The 19,903-nt window shown below is 41.2% G+C and overlaps 1 protein-coding gene across 1 annotated transcript in view; it reads right to left on the bottom strand.

The window, feature by feature from the left end:
• The window catches only part of LOC128666683 (gastrula zinc finger protein XlCGF48.2-like), a 150,792-nt gene that overhangs the window by 87,782 nt on the left and 43,107 nt on the right, over positions 1–19,903 (bottom strand). Inside the window, exons 4-5 of the mRNA XM_053721412.1 lie at positions 8,950–9,097; positions 5,776–5,874 (exon numbers count right to left, since the gene is read on the bottom strand). Coding sequence (XP_053577387.1) covers positions 5,776–5,874; positions 8,950–9,097 — 247 coding nt within the window. The remainder of the gene's footprint in view (positions 1–5,775; positions 5,875–8,949; positions 9,098–19,903) is intronic.

Here is a 19,903-nt window from a genome sequence, read left to right as displayed (position 1 = left end):
TGATATTAAGAAATGATATTGGATTCTGATAAAGTAGTGAAATATATTCATAGAAGTGACCTGAAAAGCCAAACTTATTAAGCGCTGTTAACAGATGATCAAAAGTCAAAAGCTTTTTCTGCATCCACCGTTAACAATGCAAAATCTTGCTTCTGCCCTGACCCCGTCCTATGGGATGCTAAAATATATTCGATTATTGTCATAGCCCTTCTAATGTTTTTCTGTGCTGACCTGCCGGGAATGAATCCGGTTTGATCCGGATGGATCACATCCCCTATAACTTTTTTGAGACGGTTGGCTAAAATATTTGCCAATAACTTGTAATCGCTATTAAGAAGAGAGATTGGTCTATATGAGTCCATTAGATTAGGGTCTTTTTCCTTCTTTAAGATGAGGGTAATATTTGAGGCGGTGAAGAACCGAGAGGGTCTAGAATGTAGCAGAAAATATTTGTTAAACAGATCTGTAAGAGTCAGAACAATCTCCTCCGATAATATTTTATAAAATTCAATCGGTAATTGATCGGGCCCAGGTGCTTTCCCCAAAGCTGCCTCTTTAATTGCGGTAAGTGTCTCCTCTATAGTAATCTCACTATTCAGAACATTTAACTGAGCTGAGGTGATTTTTGGCAGTTTAATACTTTCCCAGAAAGACTTTTTTGCCTCTTGGTCAACTTCTGCAGGAGAGTATATTTTCTGAAAGAATAGTTGGAATTGCTCAACAATATCTTTCGGAGTATTATACTTATTACCTTCTGATATAATTGTTCCTATATAATTGTTTTTCCTCTTACTTTTAGAAATATTTGAAAGCATTTTAGCAGTCTTCGGGGAGAAAGTACCAAATATAGCTTTATTTTTCATATCTTCCTGTATCTGATTTTTAGCTAGGAAAGTCTCTCTCTCACTCTTAGCCCTCTGATAGCTGTCCCAGTTGTCCTTATTAGGATTATCAGTATATTTGACAAATTTGTTTCTAAGATAGTTATTCAGTTGCATTTCTCTCGCTCTAAACTTCCTTTTCCTTTTAACCATATATGCCTTAATTTCCCCCCTTAGACAGGCCTTTGCGGCCTCCCAAAATATTTCTGTTTTAGGAATATATTCCTTATTCTGATATACATACTCCTTCCATTTCTGAGTCAGCCAGTTTCTGAAAGGGATATTAGAATATAGAAAACTAGGAAAGAAAAATTTAGCCTCAAGACCGGCCCCCCTGTTCCTCAACTGGATAGAGAGAGATATAATAGCATGGTCAGATAGAATTATGTTCTTGATATCTGTGTTCATCTCTAATTGGAGTAATCTTTCAGATACCAGAAACATGTCTATCCTTGAGAAGGTACGATGTACTTTCGATTCACATGTAAATAATTTCTCATCCGGATGTTGGATTCTCCAAATATCCTTTAATTTAAGATCTTTTGAAAAGGAGGTCAATATTTTGGCCTTTTTTCTTGATCTAGAAGAGCCCCCAGTTCTCAGTCTATCCAGTTGAGGGAAAAAAACCACTATTAAAGTCGCCCCCTATGATCAATTGGGAATCTATATAATTCATTAGTTTGGCATATAATCCGTCCCAGAAATGTGGCTGACACTCGTTCGGGGCATATAGATTACATAGCGTATACTGACACTCGTTAATCTCTATTCTCAGAATAAGGAATCTTCCCTCCACATCTCTCTCTTGCGAAATTAAATTAAAATCAAGCTTTTTATTGAAAATACATGCAACTCCTCTCTTTTTTCTGACTGCTGGTGTTGCAATCACCTCCCCAATCAAACTAATTTTTAACTTTTCTGCCTCCTGCAGGCTCAAATGGGTTTCCTGCAGGAAGACTATATCCGGTTTATAACTTTTTAAGTGATGTATAATCTTTTTCCTTTTAGCAGGGGAAGAGAACCCACCCACATTCCAGGATAGTAAGCTAATTGATTTTTTCATCTATGAAAATTTACCACTTGACTCTCATAATCGGTACCACGTCTTAGCCGGGACATAGCCCCCGGAGGACAGGCGGAGGAGAGGAGAGAGCATCCATAACAGAAGAGGAGGAGAGAAAGAAAGAAAGGAAAGAAAGAAAAAAAAAAAAAAAAAAAAAGAAAAAAGAAGAAAAAAAAAAGAAGAGACAAAAAGCAGGAACAGAAGACAAAGACAAACATCCTAACAAATCGGTACAATACAGTCACTGAGACACAAAAAAGTTTATATCCAGTATCTGATAAACTCCTAAAAAACTGCCTAAACATTATTCAACTGTGTTTTTATTGTTCTCCAGGAATTGTCTAATCTCCTCTACTGAGTTCAAAAACATCACCTTATCTTCTGAAAAGATTTTAATTTTGGCAGGGTAGATCATGGTCGCTTGGTGACCTGCATTTATTAGCTTGGAGCACCATGGGGCCATATTTCTCCTCCTATTGGCTGTTTCAGCGGAGAAATCCGAGAATAATAAAATACGTTCTTTGTTAATCTCTACGATGGTTTTTTTTCTATAATATGCTAAGATTCTCTGCTTGTCTTGAAAATTCAACAATTTTACCAGCACTGGTCTTTTAGCTTTTATGGAGTTCTCCTTATTTAGATATGTACCCAACCTGTGGACCCTTTCCACCATAATTTCTGTACTAGAAGGGGGCATACCAAGCAGTTCTGGTAACGTGCTCTGTACAAATTTCATAAGATCTAAAAACTCGGGGCTCTCAGGGAGACCTACAATCTTTAAATTGTTCCTCCGTGACCTGTCTTCTAAATCCTCTAAACGGGATTGCATAGCTACTATACTTTTAGCCTGAGAGTTTATTCGAGATTGTTGTACCTGTTGCAGATCATCTAGATCAGAGATCCTCTTTTCAATTTCTGCCAGTCTACTAGAAACTAGTTTAAGTTCATTTGTTACGGTAGTTAGTTCTGCTTTGACTCCATCGAACTGTGGCATAAGTAAGTCCGATATTTGTTTAACTAGATTGTTAGTGTCAATTAAGGTGTTACAGCCAGGTAAAACATCAGATGCGACGGTCTCTGTACTGCCAATACTTGACCTGGGCTTTCTATCTTTGCTTTTAGGTGGCATTGTACCAGAATCGCTCCTACTGATCCCTAAAAATTTATCCATAAAAGTGGAGTGATAAAAAATAAAAGACAAAAGTGTGTTATGCTATCAACTAGTGGTGTAGGGTGCGTGATGATAGATGCAAGAAAATCAAACCAGACAAGTGTTAGGCTGCCAAGAAAGGCAGTAAAGATCGATAGAAGAAATGGGAAAAAAAAAACAAGAGTGCAGAAGTGCAAAATAGAGAGGGAAGAGAAAAAAAAAAGGGAGACGAAAGAGAAAAGAGGATTAAGATGTTAGTGTCTAAATATGTGAAAGAAAAAAGGAAAAAAAATAGTGCTAATATACTTCAAAGTGACTCAAGGGGATCAATATGTACTGCTGTCACTATAGATCAAATGTATTTGGGAGACTTTAACCTAATAGTGACTTATGTCAGAGTGATCACCAGCTATATATCTGGCTAATACAAAAAAAGCTGATACTGAAAAGAGACACTGAGGCTAGTTTAAGAGGAGGTGCCACTCATACAAAGAAAAGTGAGTTCGTTAGATCATCCTGTCCAACCTTATAAACCTGGCATCTTTATATACAACAGATAAACTTGGCTGTGTTATTGCTTTAGGTAAGAAAAAACAAATATATGATCTGTTACTGAGAGAGAAAATTGAAACAGTCAATTTATCCACATATAGTATAGAAGTAAAATTGTTCTATAGAACAGCCCCTCTAGCTCACATATTATACAGAAACATTATGGCATAGTACAACACATTCCAGTATCTAAGTCTTATCACTTGCTGTTATATGGGAGCGTATCCTAGCGAAAGATTCAACAGAAACACTAAAAAGCTCTAATCATTACTGAGATATCAGTGCCTTACAGAGTCTTTTCCTATAGACCAATAGTAGCTTAATCTGTTTTCAGTTTCTAGGTCTACCACTGCCTTACATTAGTTTCCCTGAAACATACATCATACCAAATGACAGACAGCAAGGATATGAAATCAGAAAGGTCATAAGTAGAGGAGAGGGGGGACCAATACTCCTATAATAATTAAACACCGGTCCCCACAACTATATATTATGGCTGACGTCTTGCAGGTAACCCTGCTGTGGGCGAAAGAAAGCTTCTCTTTAATATTTCTAGCTAAGTCCTGAGCCGGCAACTCATAATATATCCAGAGTGGTTAACAACTTGATATTAGACTTGGAAGAAGGAGTCCACAGTCCTACCAGGCAGGGGAGCACATCACAGTTCCCTTACTTTCAGATTGCAAAGATGACAGTTCACAACCGAGAACCCCCCTGTCAGCACCGAATCCTCAATCTCAGAGTGTACAGGTAAAAGTTCCGCTGTATAGCTGCTTAGTAGGTTAATGTGCAAGGGTTTGAGGAATATAATCACCCCCTAATATATTCGGGGACATTCTCTCTTAACTTCTTGGATACCTTCCTTCACTGCTTTCTGATAACAAATTTCAACAGCAGCACCACCCGTCCGCCTGGGATTCAAGCAGCAGATTGATCTCAGTCTTGTCCCCCCTCCTATCCCATAACAGGCCGGCACATAAGCAGTCGAAAAAATATAAAAGTATAGGGTATACTTAACAGCCTTGTTCCTGGGGTTCTGGGAGGGGGACCGATGTCATTTTCAAAGCTTGGAAATCAGCGTTGGATGATGTCCTCACTGCGGCATTACCGATGTAACGCTCCTATCCTGGGACTTGAGTCCGTTATAGACAGGGTCAGCTGCCTCGCCTTCCTCAGGTCACCGGAATTCTGGGAGCACTGCCACAGCAAAAGCGGTTGTTTTCTGTGCTGATTGCACCGATCGTGACTCTAGCCACTGAGTCTTGATGGCTGGGGGACTTCCTTATCCTGAGCTTGCACCTCAGAAGGGAAAAGGACACCCCTCCGGGCCGAACAAGCTCCCTGGCCAGGGTTGGTAAAGCCTCAACGGCCTGGGATAAGCTGGGGGCGGCCTGAGTATAGCTGGTTCACAGAGCGCGCCAAACACAGACGCCTCGTCAAGCCCCTCCTACCAACGGAAGTCCACCCCCCATCACAGTTATATTAATGTACTTTTTACCTCTGTGATTACCTTGTATCTAGGAACCTTCTTCCAGCCCCCTGATCACATGACTGTGACTGTTTATTATCTATTGTCTTAAATTTAGCATTGTATTGTGCTAGATCTTAAATAACTTTCTGTGCCTGAACACAGTGTTATCTATATAGCCACGTGTACTTTCTGTCTCTTTGTGTTGAAAAGAGATTTACAAAGCATGTGATAAGAGGCAGCCCTCAAAGGCTTAGAAATTAGCATATGAGCCTATCTATGTTTAAACTAAGAATACCAAGAGAAAAAAGCAAATTTGATGATAAAAGTAAATTGGAAAGTCAATTAAAATTAAAAGTCCTATCTGAATAATGAAAGTTTAATTTATACTTGACTGTCCCTTTAATCTCCTGACCCAGATAATGTAATATACCCCTATGTGTTATACCCCTGAGTCCCACGTTATATGTTCTCACTTTATCCAGTGAGTATTTGTTCTTTGTTCACAGCTAGTAAAATTACAAATAAACATTAATGTTTTTAATTGTAGCCTGTGTGTCTTGAAGTCCATCAATTACATAATTAATAACTGGAATTAAATCATTTCAGAATCTGAGTTTTCAAAGAAGATACAAAGCAGCTTCTGCCATAGATCTGTTACCTGCAGAGACATCTGATGAGGTATCCACTGGCTGAACGTTATATACAAGCTCTTCCTGTGCTCCTGTGTCTAGATTCTCATCATTGTGACCTGTTAGTTCTAATAGAGAATAAAATCAGTTTATTCTGCTAATCATCAGGAGTTTGTTTGTTATAATATCTTACCATGTATTCTAGTTATTTATTGGTATATAAACATGATCTGTTGCTGGATAAACCTGCCTTTTCCTATCAGCATTGCAGATACTGCCAATATGTATCAAAACCTTAGAATGCGACTTACGTTTCCTGATATTTTGTTACATAAATACGTTTTGCATATAAAATTATTAATATATAAATTGCTTTAAAATTCATGACAACAAACCCCTTAAAAAAAAAATTTTTCCTCCCCTTTCGCTCTCCTTCCTTCTCTTCTTCAATTTATACCTCGTTCTTTTCTTTATTTCCTTCTCTTGTTCTGATAGAGATATTTGCATCGGGCACTTAGATACTCTCAGCTGTATGTAGTAAGTAAGCTGTAGATATATTGCACTGTATATTAATCTCTGCCCGATGATTTCTTTTTATATTTCATTTAAAGTTCTATATGTTATAAACAAGGAAAAATGTTGTTATCATATGAGTTACTGTAAACAACCTTAGTTTAATATTAATAGCGAATGGTCAGATGACCACTCCTGCACTTAAATGGACTATCTATGCTGTTTAAATAGAGTTTATATTATGAACCACGAGCCGTTTATGATAACATGTACAAATGTATGATTACAATTTACAGTGAATAATATGCTGTACATACAATGTTTGAATTTTTTCTTGCTAATAAAGCTTGTTTGAAAACCAAAAAATTATTTTTAGATTTATTTGGTTACAAAACTAGTTTATGATCAGATAACTCATTAGGGGCCTGTTTCTTTAAAATTCACTAGTCTATACGTGGATTCTCGTGCCAACACTCGCAGGGGTAGCCCTCATGGAATTCTACAAAAAAGGGATCCGTCTCTGCGAGTGGCGAGAAAACACTAGCATTTACCATCACTAAAAATAAACTGTAGTTTCACTCATCAGTAACTAAAAACAAAAGGTGCTAAATTCACCTTTTCTTTGCCGTGGCCGCACGCTAAAGTCAGTGGCTTCAGCTGAACACAGCACAGCGCTCTTCTTCAATAAGGTGACGTTTCCACCTCTAAACGAACACCGTGCGTGTCATCTACCTTCCTAGCATGGCTATTGGTTTAGAGGTGGAAACGTCACCTCATTGTTAAAGAGCGCTGTGAGTTTAGCACCTTTTGTTAGTAACTGATAATAGAAACTACGGTTTATTTTTAGTGATGGTAAATCCTAGCATTTTTCTAATGCTTGGATTTAACATCACTTTAATATTACCCGTAATACAAAATAGATTATGCTGTTTTCAGTGCACTGTTTCTTAAATTTGCTGTAATTATTGTATGCATAGATTTTCCTTTCAGAGTAATTAATGTTTTGGGTATTTTGGTCACAACTCACATCAATTTGCGAGGAAAAGATAGTGAGATCTGTAGTGCGAAAATGTTTATAGAATTACGCTGGTACTTAAGAAAAAAATTTCATATACGCCCATGGAACTCCCATTTTACAAAAAACAATTAAACTTTGTATTATGTAGTTATAAATACAAATTTATTTGTGTTTTTTTGACATCCGGTGCACTCAAATTACAATTTACGCTGTGCATATTTAATACAATTTATTCCTGTGTAATTTACAAACAAATTTTATGTTTTCAATAAAAAAATACGATTTTTGGTGAACAATTAAGTTAGAATTTTCATGCACCTTAAGAATACAATTCTTTTGTGTGAATGGTTCAATTATTAGTTTTGCATGATTTTTAAATTACAAACTTTCTTGTGCACTTTTTGTAATCTATGTATCTCCTCTCCTATATGAAAATGCAGTTTATGCCCCTTAGCGACACACCCTGTTTACAGGGCTTTAAAGAATTTCACTAGGGAAATAGTACTGGCAAGTATTTGTATAGAATCTCAGCAGCCCAGAAAAGTTTATAGAATCGGACCCTTGGTCACACATTATGGATTCATTGGATATTTACACTCAAATCAGTAGTGCATTTCCTGAGTGAGATATTTATTACTACACAGCATTACCTGAGTGAAATATTTATTACTACACAGCGTTATCTGAGTGAGATATTTATTACTACACAGCGTTACCTGAGTGAGATATTTATTACTACACAGCGTTATCTGAGTGAGATATTTATTACTACACAGCGTTACCCGAGTGAGATATTTATTACTACACAACGTTACCTGAGTGAGATCTTTATTACTACACAGCGTTACCTGAGTGAGATATTTATTACTACACAGCATTTCCTGAGTGAGATATTTATTACTACACAGCGTTACCTGAGTGAAATATTTATTACTACACAGTGTTATCTGAGTGAGATATTTATTACTACACAGCGTTACCTGAGTGAGATATTTAATACTACACAGCGTTACCTGAGTGAGATATTTATTACTACACAGCGTTACCCGAGTGAGATATTTATTACTACACAGCGTTACCTGAGTGAGATATTTATTACTACACAGCGTTACCTGAGTGAGATATTTATTACTACACAGCGTTACCCGAGTTAGATATTTATTACTACACAGCGTTACCCGAGTGAGATATTTATTACTACACAGCGTTACCCGAGTGAGATATTTATTACTAAACAGCGTTACCTGAGTGATATATGTATTACAACACAGCGTTACCCGAGTGAGATATCTATTACTTCACAGCTTACCTGAGTGAGATATTTATTACTACACACTGTTACCTGAGTGAGATAGTTATTACTACACAGCGTTACCTGAGTGAGATATTTATTACTACACAGCGTTACCTGAGTGAGATATTTATTACTACACAGCGTTACCTGAGTGAGATATTTATTACTACACAGCGTTACCTGAGTGAGATATTTATTACTACACAGCGTTACCTGAGTGAGATATTTATTACTACACAGCATTACCTGAGTGAGATATTTATTACTACACAGCGCTACCTGAGTGAGATATTTATTACTACACAGCGTTACCTGAGTGAGATATTTATTACTACACAGCGTTACCTGAGTGAGATATTTATTACTATACAGCGTTACCTGAGCTCTGATTTCCTGGGATCTCCTTAGTCCTTAGTGCTTGCTGAGTCTCCATCATGACGTCCTTGTAAAACTCCTTGTGTCCCTCTATATAATCCCACTCCTCCATAGAGAAATACACGGCAACGTCATCACACTTTATAGGCACCTGAAACACACACACAACTCATTCAGCGCTGACACAGGGACTGGTTCTGTCACACACTTTATAGGCACCTGAAACACACACACAACTCATTCAGCACTGACACAGGGACTGGTTCTGTCACACACTTTAAAGGCACCTGAAACACACACACAACTCATTCAGCGCTGACACAGGGACTGGTTCTGTCACACACTTTATAGGCACCTGAAACACACACACAACTCATTCAGCGTTGACACAGGGACTGGTTCTGTCACACACTTTATAGGCACCTGAAACACATACAACTCATTCAGCGCTGACACAGGGACTGGTTCTGTCACACACTTTATAGGTACCTGAAACACACACACACACAACTCATTCAGCACTGACACAGGGACTGGTTCTGTCACACACTTTATAGACACCTGAAACATACACAACTCATTCAGCGCTGACACAGGGACTGGTTGTGTCACACACTTTATAGACACCTGAAACACACACAACTCATTCAGCGATGAGAGTCACTGTGCTTTGACACTGTATAATGTCACATTCCCCAGGAGTGTCACCTCTCCGCACAGCCGGTGAATGCTGCTGTGTGATAATGTTACTGAGAATATGCAGAGACACAGACAGAAGGTAGGAAATACACACAGGGTCAGATGGGTAAGTAAAGGGAGTCACTGTGCCCTGACACTGTATAATGTCACATTACCCAGCAGTGTCACCTCTCCGCTCAGACAGTGACTGCTGCTGTGTGATAATGTTACTGAGAACATGCAGAGACACAGACAGAAGGTAGGAAATACACACAGGGTCAGTAAAGGGAGTCACTGTGCCCTGACACTGTATAATGTCACATTATCCAGCAGTGTCACCTCTCCACTCAGCCGGTGAGTGCTGCTGTGCGATAATGTTACTGAGAACATGCAGAGACACAGACAGAAGGTAGGAAATACACACAGGGTCAGATGGGTCAGTAAAGGGAGTCACTGTGCCCTGACACTGTATAATGTCACATTCCCCAGCAGTGTCACCTCTCCGCTCAGCCGGTGAATGCTGCTGTGTGATAATGTTACTGAGAACACGCAGAGACACAGACAGAAGGTAGGAAATACACACAGGGTCAGATGGGTCAGTAAAGGGAGTCACTGTGCCATGACACTGTATAATGTCACATTCCCCAGCAGTGTCACCTCTCCGCTCAGCCGGTGAATGCTGCTGTGTGATAATGTTACTGAGAACATGCAGAGACACAGACAGAAGGTAGGAAATACACACAGGGTCAGTAAAGGGAGTCACTGTGCCCTGACACTGTATAATGTCACATTCCCCAGCAGTGTCACCTCTCCGCTCAGCCGGTGAATGCTGCTGTGTGATAATGTTACTGAGAACATGCAGAGACACAGACAGAAGGTAGGAAATACACACAGGGTCAGATGGGTCAGTAAAGGGAGTCACTGTGCCCTGACACTGTATAATGTCACATTCCCCAGCAGTGTCACCTCTCCGCTCAGCCGGTGAATGCTGCTGTGTGATAATGTTACTGAGAACATGCAGAGACACAGACAGAAGGTAGGAAATACACACAGGGTCAGATGGGTCAGTAAAGGGAGTCACTGTGCCCTGACACTGTATAATGTCACATTACCCAGCAGTGTCACCTCTCCGCTCAGCCGGTGAATGCTGCTGTGTGATAATGTTACTGAGAACATGCAGAGACACAGACAGAAGATAGGAAATACACACAGGGTCAGTAAAGGGAGTCACTGTGCCCTGACACTGTATAATGTCACATTCCCCAGCAGTGTCACCTCTCCGCTCAGCCGGTGAATGCTGCTGTGTGATAATGTTACTGAGAACATGCAGAGACACAGACAGAAGGTAGGAAATACACACAGGGTCAGATGGGTCAGTAAAGGGAGTCACTGTGCCCTGACACTGTATAATGTCACATTACCCAGCAGTGTCACCTCTCCGCTCAGCCAGTGACTGCTGCTGTGTGATAATGTTACTGAGAACATGCAGAGACACAGACAGAAGGTAGGAAATACACACAGGGTCAGTAAAGGGAGTCACTGTGTCCTGACACTGTATAATGTCACATTCCCCAGCAGTGTAACCTCTCCGCTCAGCCGGTGAATGCTGCTGTGTGATAATGTTACTGAGAACATGCAGAGACATAGACAGAAGGTAGGAAATACACACAGGGTCAGTAAAGGGAGTCACTGTGCCCTGACACTGTATAATGTCACATTCCCCAGCAGTGTCACCTCTCTGCTCAGCCGGTGACTGCTGCTGTGTGATAATGTTACTGAGAACATGCAGAGACACAGACAGAAGGTAGGAAATACACACAGGGTCAGATGGGTCAGTAAAGGGAGTCACTGTTCCCTGACACTGTATAATGTCACATTACCCAGCAGTGTCACCTCTCCGCTCAGCCGGTGAATGCTACTGTGTTATAATGTTACTGAGAACATGCAGAGACACAGACAGAATGTAGGAAATACACACAGGGTCAGATGGGTCAGTAAAGGGAGTCACTGTGCCCTGACACTGTTTAATGTCACATTCCCTAGCAGTGTCACCTCTCCGCTCAGCCAGTGAGTACTGCTGTGTGATAATGTTACTGAGAACATGCAGAGACACAGACAGAAGGTAGGAAATACACACAGGGTCAGATGGGTCAGTAAAGGGAGTCACTGTGCCCTGACACTTTATAATGTCACATTCCCCAGCAGTGTCACCTCTCCGCTCAGCCGGTGAGTGCTGCTCTGTGATAATGTTACTGAGAACATGCAGAGACACAGACAGAAGGTAGGAAATACACACAGGGTCAGATGGGTCAGTAAAGGGAGTCACTGTGCCCTGACACTGTATAATGTCACATTCCCCAGCAGTGTCACCTCTCTGCTCAGCCGGTGACTGCTGCTGTGTGATAATGTTACTGAGAACATGCAGAGACACAGACAGAAGGTAGGAAATACACACAGGGTCAGATGGGTCAGTAAAGGGAGTCACTGTTCCCTGACACTGTATAATGTCACATTACCCAGCAGTGTCACCTCTCCGCTCAGCCGGTGAATGCTACTGTGTTATAATGTTACTGAGAACATGCAGAGACACAGACAGAATGTAGGAAATACACACAGGGTCAGATGGGTCAGTAAAGGGAGTCACTGTGCCCTGACACTGTTTAATGTCACATTCCCTAGCAGTGTCACCTCTCCGCTCAGCCAGTGAGTACTGCTGTGTGATAATGTTACTGAGAACATGCAGAGACACAGACAGAAGGTAGGAAATACACACAGGGTCAGATGGGTCAGTAAAGGGAGTCACTGTGCCCTGACACTTTATAATGTCACATTCCCCAGCAGTGTCACCTCTCCGCTCAGCCGGTGAGTGCTGCTCTGTGATAATGTTACTGAGAACATGCAGAGACACAGACAGAAGGTAGGAAATACACACAGGGTCAGATGGGTCAGTAAAGGGAGTCACTGTGCCCTGACACTGTATAATGTCACATTCCCCAGCAGTGTCACCTCTCCGCTCAGCCGGTGACTGCTGCTGTGTGATAATGTTACTGAGAACATGCAGAGACACAGACAGAAGGTAGGAAATACACACAGGGTCAGTAAAGGGAGTCACTGTGCCCTGACACTGTATAATGTCACATTCCCCAGCAGTGTCACCTCTCTGCTCAGCCGGTGACTGCTGCTGTGTGATAATGTTACTGAGAACATGCAGAGACACAGACAGAAGGTAGGAAATACACACAGGGTCAGATGGGTCAGTAAAGGGAGTCACTGTTCCCTGACACTGTATAATGTCACATTACCCAGCAGTGTCACCTCTCCGCTCAGCCGGTGAATGCTACTGTGTTATAATGTTACTGAGAACATGCAGAGACACAGACAGAATGTAGGAAATACACACAGGGTCAGATGGGTCAGTAAAGGGAGTCACTGTGCCCTGACACTGTTTAATGTCACATTCCCTAGCAGTGTCACCTCTCCGCTCAGCCAGTGAGTACTGCTGTGTGATAATGTTACTGAGAACATGCAGAGACACAGACAGAAGGTAGGAAATACACACAGGGTCAGATGGGTCAGTAAAGGGAGTCACTGTGCCCTGACACTTTATAATGTCACATTCCCCAGCAGTGTCACCTCTCCGCTCAGCCGGTGAGTGCTGCTCTGTGATAATGTTACTGAGAACATGCAGAGACACAGACAGAAGGTAGGAAATACACACAGGGTCAGATGGGTCAGTAAAGGGAGTCACTGTGCCCTGACACTGTATAATGTCACATTCCCCAGCAGTGTCACCTCTCCGCTCAGCCGGTGACTGCTGCTGTGTGATAATGTTACTGAGAACATGCAGAGACACAGACAGAAGGTAGGAAATACACACAGGGTCAGTAAAGGGAGTCACAGTGCCCTGACACTTTATAATGTCACATACCCCAGCAGTGTCACCTCTCCGCTCAGCCTGTGACTGCTGCTGTGTGATAATGTTACTGAGAACATGCAGAGACACAGACAGAAGGTAGGAAATACACACAGGGTCAGATGGGTCAGTAAAGGGAGTCACTGTGCCCTGACACTGTATAATGTCACATTACTCAGCAGTGTCACCTCTCCGCTCAGCCAGTGACTGCTGCTGTGTGATAATGTTACTGAGAACATGCAGAGACACAGACAGAAGGTAGGAAATACACACAGGGTCAGATGGGTCAGTAAAGGGAGTCACTGTGCCTTGACACTGTATAATGTCACATTACCCAGCAGTGTCACCTCTCCGCTCAGCCAGTGACTGCTGCTGTGTGATAATGTTACTGAGAACATGCAGAGACACAGACAGAAGGTAGGAAATACACACAGGGTCAGATGGGTCAGTAAAGGGAGTCACTGTGCCCTGACACTGTATAATGTCACATTACTCAGCAGTGTCACCTCTCCGCTCAGCCAGTGACTGCTGCTGTGTGATAATGTTACTGAGAACATGCAGAGACACAGACAGAAGGTAGGAAATACACACAGGGTCAGATGGGTCAGTAAAGGGAGTCACTGTGCCTTGACACTGTATAATGTCACATTACCCAGCAGTGTCACCTCTCCGCTCAGCCAGTGACTGCTGCTGTGTGATAATGTTACTGAGAACATGCAGAGACACAGACAGAAGGTAGGAAATACACACAGGGTCAGTAAAGGGAGTCACTGTGCCCTGACACTGTATAATGTCACATTCCCCAGCAGTGTCACCTCTCCGCTCAGCCGGTGAATGCTGCTGTGTGATAATGTTACTGAGAACATGCAGAGACACAGACAGAAGGTAGGAAATACACACAGGGTCAGATGGGTCAGTAAAGGGAGTCACCGTGCCCTGACACTGTATAATGTCACATTACCCAGCAGTGTCACTTCTCCGCTCAGCCGGTGACTGCTGCTGTGTGATAATGTTACTGAGAACATGCAGAGACACAGGGACAGAAGGTAGGAAATACACACAGGGTCAGTAAAGGGAGTCACAGTGCCCTGACACTGTATAATGTCACATTCCCCAGCAGTGTCACCTCTCCGCTCAGCCGGTGAGTGCTGCTGTGTGATAATGTTACTGAGAACATGCAGAGACACAGACAGAAGGTAGGAAATACACACAGGGTCAGATGGGTCAGTAAAGGGAGTCACTGTTCCCTGACACTGTATAATGTCACATTACCCAGCAGTGTCACCTCTCCGCTCAGCCGGTGAATGCTACTGTGTTATAATGTTACTGAGAACATGCAGAGACACAGACAGAAGGTAGGAAATACACACAGGGTCAGTAAAGGGAGTCACTGTGCCCTGACACTGTATAATGTCACATTCCCCAGCAGTGTCACCTCTCTGCTCAGCTGGTTAATGCTGCTGTGTGATAATGTTACTGAGAACATGCAGAGACACAGACAGAAGGTAGGAAATACACACAGGGTCAGTAAAGGGAGTCACTGTGCCCTGACACTGTATAATGTCACATTCCCCAGCAGTGTCACCTCTCCGCTCAGCCTATGAATGCTGCTGTGTGATAATGTTACTGAGAACATGCAGAGACACAGACAGAAGGGTAGGACATACACACAGGGTCAGTAAAGGGAGTCACTGTGCCCTGACACTTTATAATGTCACATTCCCCAGCAGTGTCACCTCTCCGCTCAGCCGGTGAGTGCTGCTGTGTGATAATGTTACTGAGAACATGCAGAGACACAGACAGAAGGTAGGAAATACACACAGGGTCAGATGGGTCAGTAAAGGGAGTCACTGTGCCCTGACACTGTATATTGTCACATTACCAAGCAGTGTCACCTCTCTGCTCAGCCGGTGAGTGCTGCTGTGTGATAATGTTACTGAGAACATGCAGAGACACAGACAGAAGGTAGGAAATACACACAGGGTCAGATGGGTCAGTAAAGGGAGTCACTGTGCCCTTGAAAAAGGCCTAAGGAAGGGCCGAAACGCGTTGGCTATTTATGGTAAGCCTCATTTCATATATGTCTAAGGTTTAAAAGCAATTTTGCACTATTTTGTTTTCTTGTATTCCACAGGTTTTACTGGGAATGTTTGTTCTATTTTTGATTTAACATACGTTTTGGTATATGGATTTTATCATATAGTACTACACTATATATTATTGACTTTTTTGCTTCTGGAATATCACATTTTATTTTTATATTTTTTCACCAATTTTTTATATATTTTTCATATTTGTTACATTTTTATTTTTTCATTGTTCCACATTTCACGGTTTCCTATTTTGGACACACTGTTGCCAGATTTTGTAAACACTATTTACCACTCATCATTCATATTGGATTATTTGGAAGTTTGTTTTGGATTTGGTCACCGCAGAGGGACTTGGAAACATAACCTTTATCACTAGGGATTTTCACCACATTTGTGTGGATATACACACATTTATTTATTATTTTTTCTAACACTTTGTCTTTTTCTGTGAGAGACCAATTAATTGATCTCTCTCTTTTTTATATATATCTCTCTCTTTACCTTAGAAGGGATAAATTGTATCTAGTCAACCTCAGACTGGTTTTTATTCGCATATGCGATTTTATGTATGTTTTCATTTTAACTATTAATATTTTGTGTGTGCTCTTATTTTTCATTACATGGATCCATGAATGTTTTTATGTTAAGATTTTGTAAAACTGGTCAAATATTTTAGCTATAATTGTATTGTAAAATAAACGATTTGTTACAATTATACATCACAATCTTTTAGATATACGCAATACCAACATTGAACACTATTTTATTATCCTTCAACCATTTTGAGGCGCTCCTTAGATCTTATAATCTTTATTGTATAATGTCACATTCCCCAGTAGTGCCACCTCTCCGCTCAGCCGGTGAATGCTGCTGTGTGATAATGTTACTGAGAACATGCAGAGACACAGACAGAAGGTAGGAAATATATACAGGGTCAGATAGGTCAGTAAAGGGAGTCGCTGTGCCCTGACACTGTATAATATCACATTCCCCAGTAGTGCCACCTCTCCGCTCAGCCGGTGAATGCTGCTGTGTGATAATGTTACTGAGAACATGCAGAGACACAGACAGAAGGTAGGAAATACACACAGGGTCCGATTGGTCAGTAAAGGGAGTCACTGTGCCCTGACACAGTATAATGTCACATTCCCCAGAAGTCACCTCACCGCTCAGCCGGTGAGTGCTGCTGTGTGATAATGTTACTGAGAACATGCAGAGACACAGACAGAAGGTAGGAAATATATACAGGGTCAGATAGGTCAGTAAAGGGAGTCACTGTGCCCTGACACAGTATAATGTCACATTCCCCAGCAGTGTCACCTCTCCGCTCAGCCGATGAATGCTGCTGTGTGATAATGTTACTGAGAACATGCAGAGACACAGATAGAAGGTAGGAAATACATACAGGGTCAGTAAAGGGAGTCACAGTGCCCTGACACTGTATAATGTCACATTCCCCAGCAGTGTCACCTCTCTGCTCAGCCGGTGAGTGCTGCTGTGTGATAATGTTACTGAGAACATGCAGAGACACAGACAGGAGGTAGGAAATACACACAGGGTCAGATGGGTCAGTAAAGGGAGTCACTGTGCCCTGACACTGTATAATGTCACATTCCCCAGCAGTGTCACCTTTCCGCTCAGCCGGTGACTGCTGCTGTGTGATAATGTTACTGAGAACATGCAGAGACACAGACAGAAGGTAGGAAATACACACAGGGTCAGATGGGTCAGTAAAGGGAGTCACTGTGCCCTGACACTGTAAAATGTCACATTCCCCAGCAGTGTCACCTCTCTGCTCAGCCAGTGAATGCTGCTGTGTGATGTGAATCAGCATCTCAAGGAGCTATACTAGAGCACAGATAGACTTTGGAATACAATTTTTTGGAGATAATACAGGATTATAAATTTGACGATGAAAACAAGATGCTGCTGAACTTCTAAGCTACAGGCTGTGAGAATTAAGGTAACTTTCAGAATTTTTACTGGATATTATACAATACAATTCTACTTCTACTTGGAAAACCTGGAATTTACTCATAGAGAAAGTAAAAGTCTCAACTAAATACTACTACCACCTCTATACCCTGGGACAAGAGAAGCATCACATCCTTTTAATGCATGGAAACGAGTCTTCTACTACTTAGAATGCAAATTAAATACTAACAAGATCTAAAGGTTACCGGAATACAATCTTTTTGGATATCATAGCTGGTTTATATCACTTTTACTTTGGATTGAACAAATATATATTTTGAATATCTAAGCAATAATACTGCACAGAAAATGAACCCCGGGAACAGCAAGACCCTGGATTACCTTGTACCAAGTGGCCAGGAATGCTATGAAATTATATACCCAGAGGACCTCAAAACTAGAGCAAAAGGATTTAAAGAAAACATCCTTAACAACCCTGAACTACTTATCGCTGATTATTCTTATAGAGACCAAAAAAGCACAAAACCAACTTATTATTTCATACAGAGCAAAAAGATACCTGGCACCAAACCTTACGGGAAAACTTTATTAACATTCAAAAAAAGGGAAATGGGAACGGAAGACAGATCATTTTATATGATGGAGAAGACTGTGAAAATACGCTTTATACAATAAATATGCATAACAACGGCACAGTAATGATACAAGGAAGTGAATCCTGCCTGGATTTATTTGAAACACAGTTTAAAACACTGAAACAGAAAAGCTTGGTAAATAGAGAACTCGCTATTAGGGAAGAAGAACTAAATAAAACCTCATCAGATATTGTATCAACAGTAAATACAAGAGTATCACGATAGAGAAACAGAATAAAACAGTGAAACACTCACCCATAACTGACAAAGCTCTAAGGGACTGTTTGGCCTCACTAGAAAGAGACTTTGCAGAGTTCCGTGAATCAACAAAAAAGACCTTGTACAAAAAGATCACTTAGAATGGGTAAAGGAAGAGCTCATGACCATCAAGCAGGAGCACAAACAGGAAATCCAGGAAATCAGATCACAAATCTCTGATCTAATTATTGACAATGAAAGATTAAAATGTGATCTCAAGAAATCCAAGGAAGAACTGAAACGCCATCAGGAAAATCACCCAAACAATCAATACATAGCTCCACATAGACCAACAACAAACTTTCAAAAGAACAAAATAGTACATAACCCAGCGACAGTGACCTTGGGAGAAACAAGGCAGAAAGAACCACAAGCAGGGACCCAGTCTGCTCAAGAGAAACCACCCAAAGACCAGACACAGCCCCCTGCCAAGCAACAACAGACTACAGCCCAGGTCAGAGCAGAAAACCAAGCAGAGCAGCTGGCCAGTGTACTGGGGGCCACTAAGGAAATCCCTGAGAAACCACTACAGAATCTTTCAAAAAATAAACCAGAAGAGCACACAAGGCAAACCCCTGAAACAGATGTTCTCATCTTAATGGACTCAAATGGCAAATACCTAGATGGAAAGCGCCTCTTCCCTGGTAGGAGAGTTCTCCAGTACAAATGTGTAAACATGGAAAAAGCAAAAGAGAATTCTAAACCCAAATTTTAATAACCCAAAATATATAATCATCCACACTGGCTCAAATGAACTGCAAGATCCAGAGAAATATATTAATGCAATGGAAGACCTGATAACTATCACAAGAAATAAATTCCCACTAACAAAAATCATCCTTTCTAGCCTATTACCAAGGAGTGACATACACAGTGATATTGTCCAAAACATCAATATGCAGCTAAAGGCTTTTGCTCAAACCCCAAACATAATGGTGGCCCAACACCACAACATTAACTTTACACACCTATATGATCAAGTACATCTGAACAAACGGGGGGTACGTAAGTTTGCCAAAAATCTAAAAGATACAACACTGGAGCACAACATACTCACTTCCCATTTAGAGAGACACCCCCCGATAATAACAGGGATAGAACAACTACACATTGGAGTGGGTACTCACATACATGGAATAAAAGTAAAAGATCATTGATACCCTCAAATGGACGGTACAGGGAGAACCTACAGGCTCCTAACAACAGCCAATACAGTGTCCACTACAGAGACTTCCAAAGAAATAAAAGGCAAAATACGTAGGCAGACTCAGAACTTAGGGAAATTCGAGAACTAATCCATGCACTATATGAAAAGCTTTAGAAACAAACCAGAATATCACAAATTAACTGCAAGAGGGAAAACAAACAACAAACAAACCTTAATTCTCACAGCCTGAAAGCTTAATTAGCACACTATAGACTGAACACAAGATGAACAGTCTCAC

The sequence above is a fragment of the Bombina bombina genome, chromosome 7, assembly GCF_027579735.1.
Source record: "Bombina bombina isolate aBomBom1 chromosome 7, aBomBom1.pri, whole genome shotgun sequence".
In the NCBI taxonomy this organism is placed as follows: domain Eukaryota; kingdom Metazoa; phylum Chordata; class Amphibia; order Anura; family Bombinatoridae; genus Bombina; species Bombina bombina.
The sequence above is the reverse complement of the archived record's forward strand: the minus strand, read 5'-3'. Positions and strand labels throughout refer to the sequence as shown.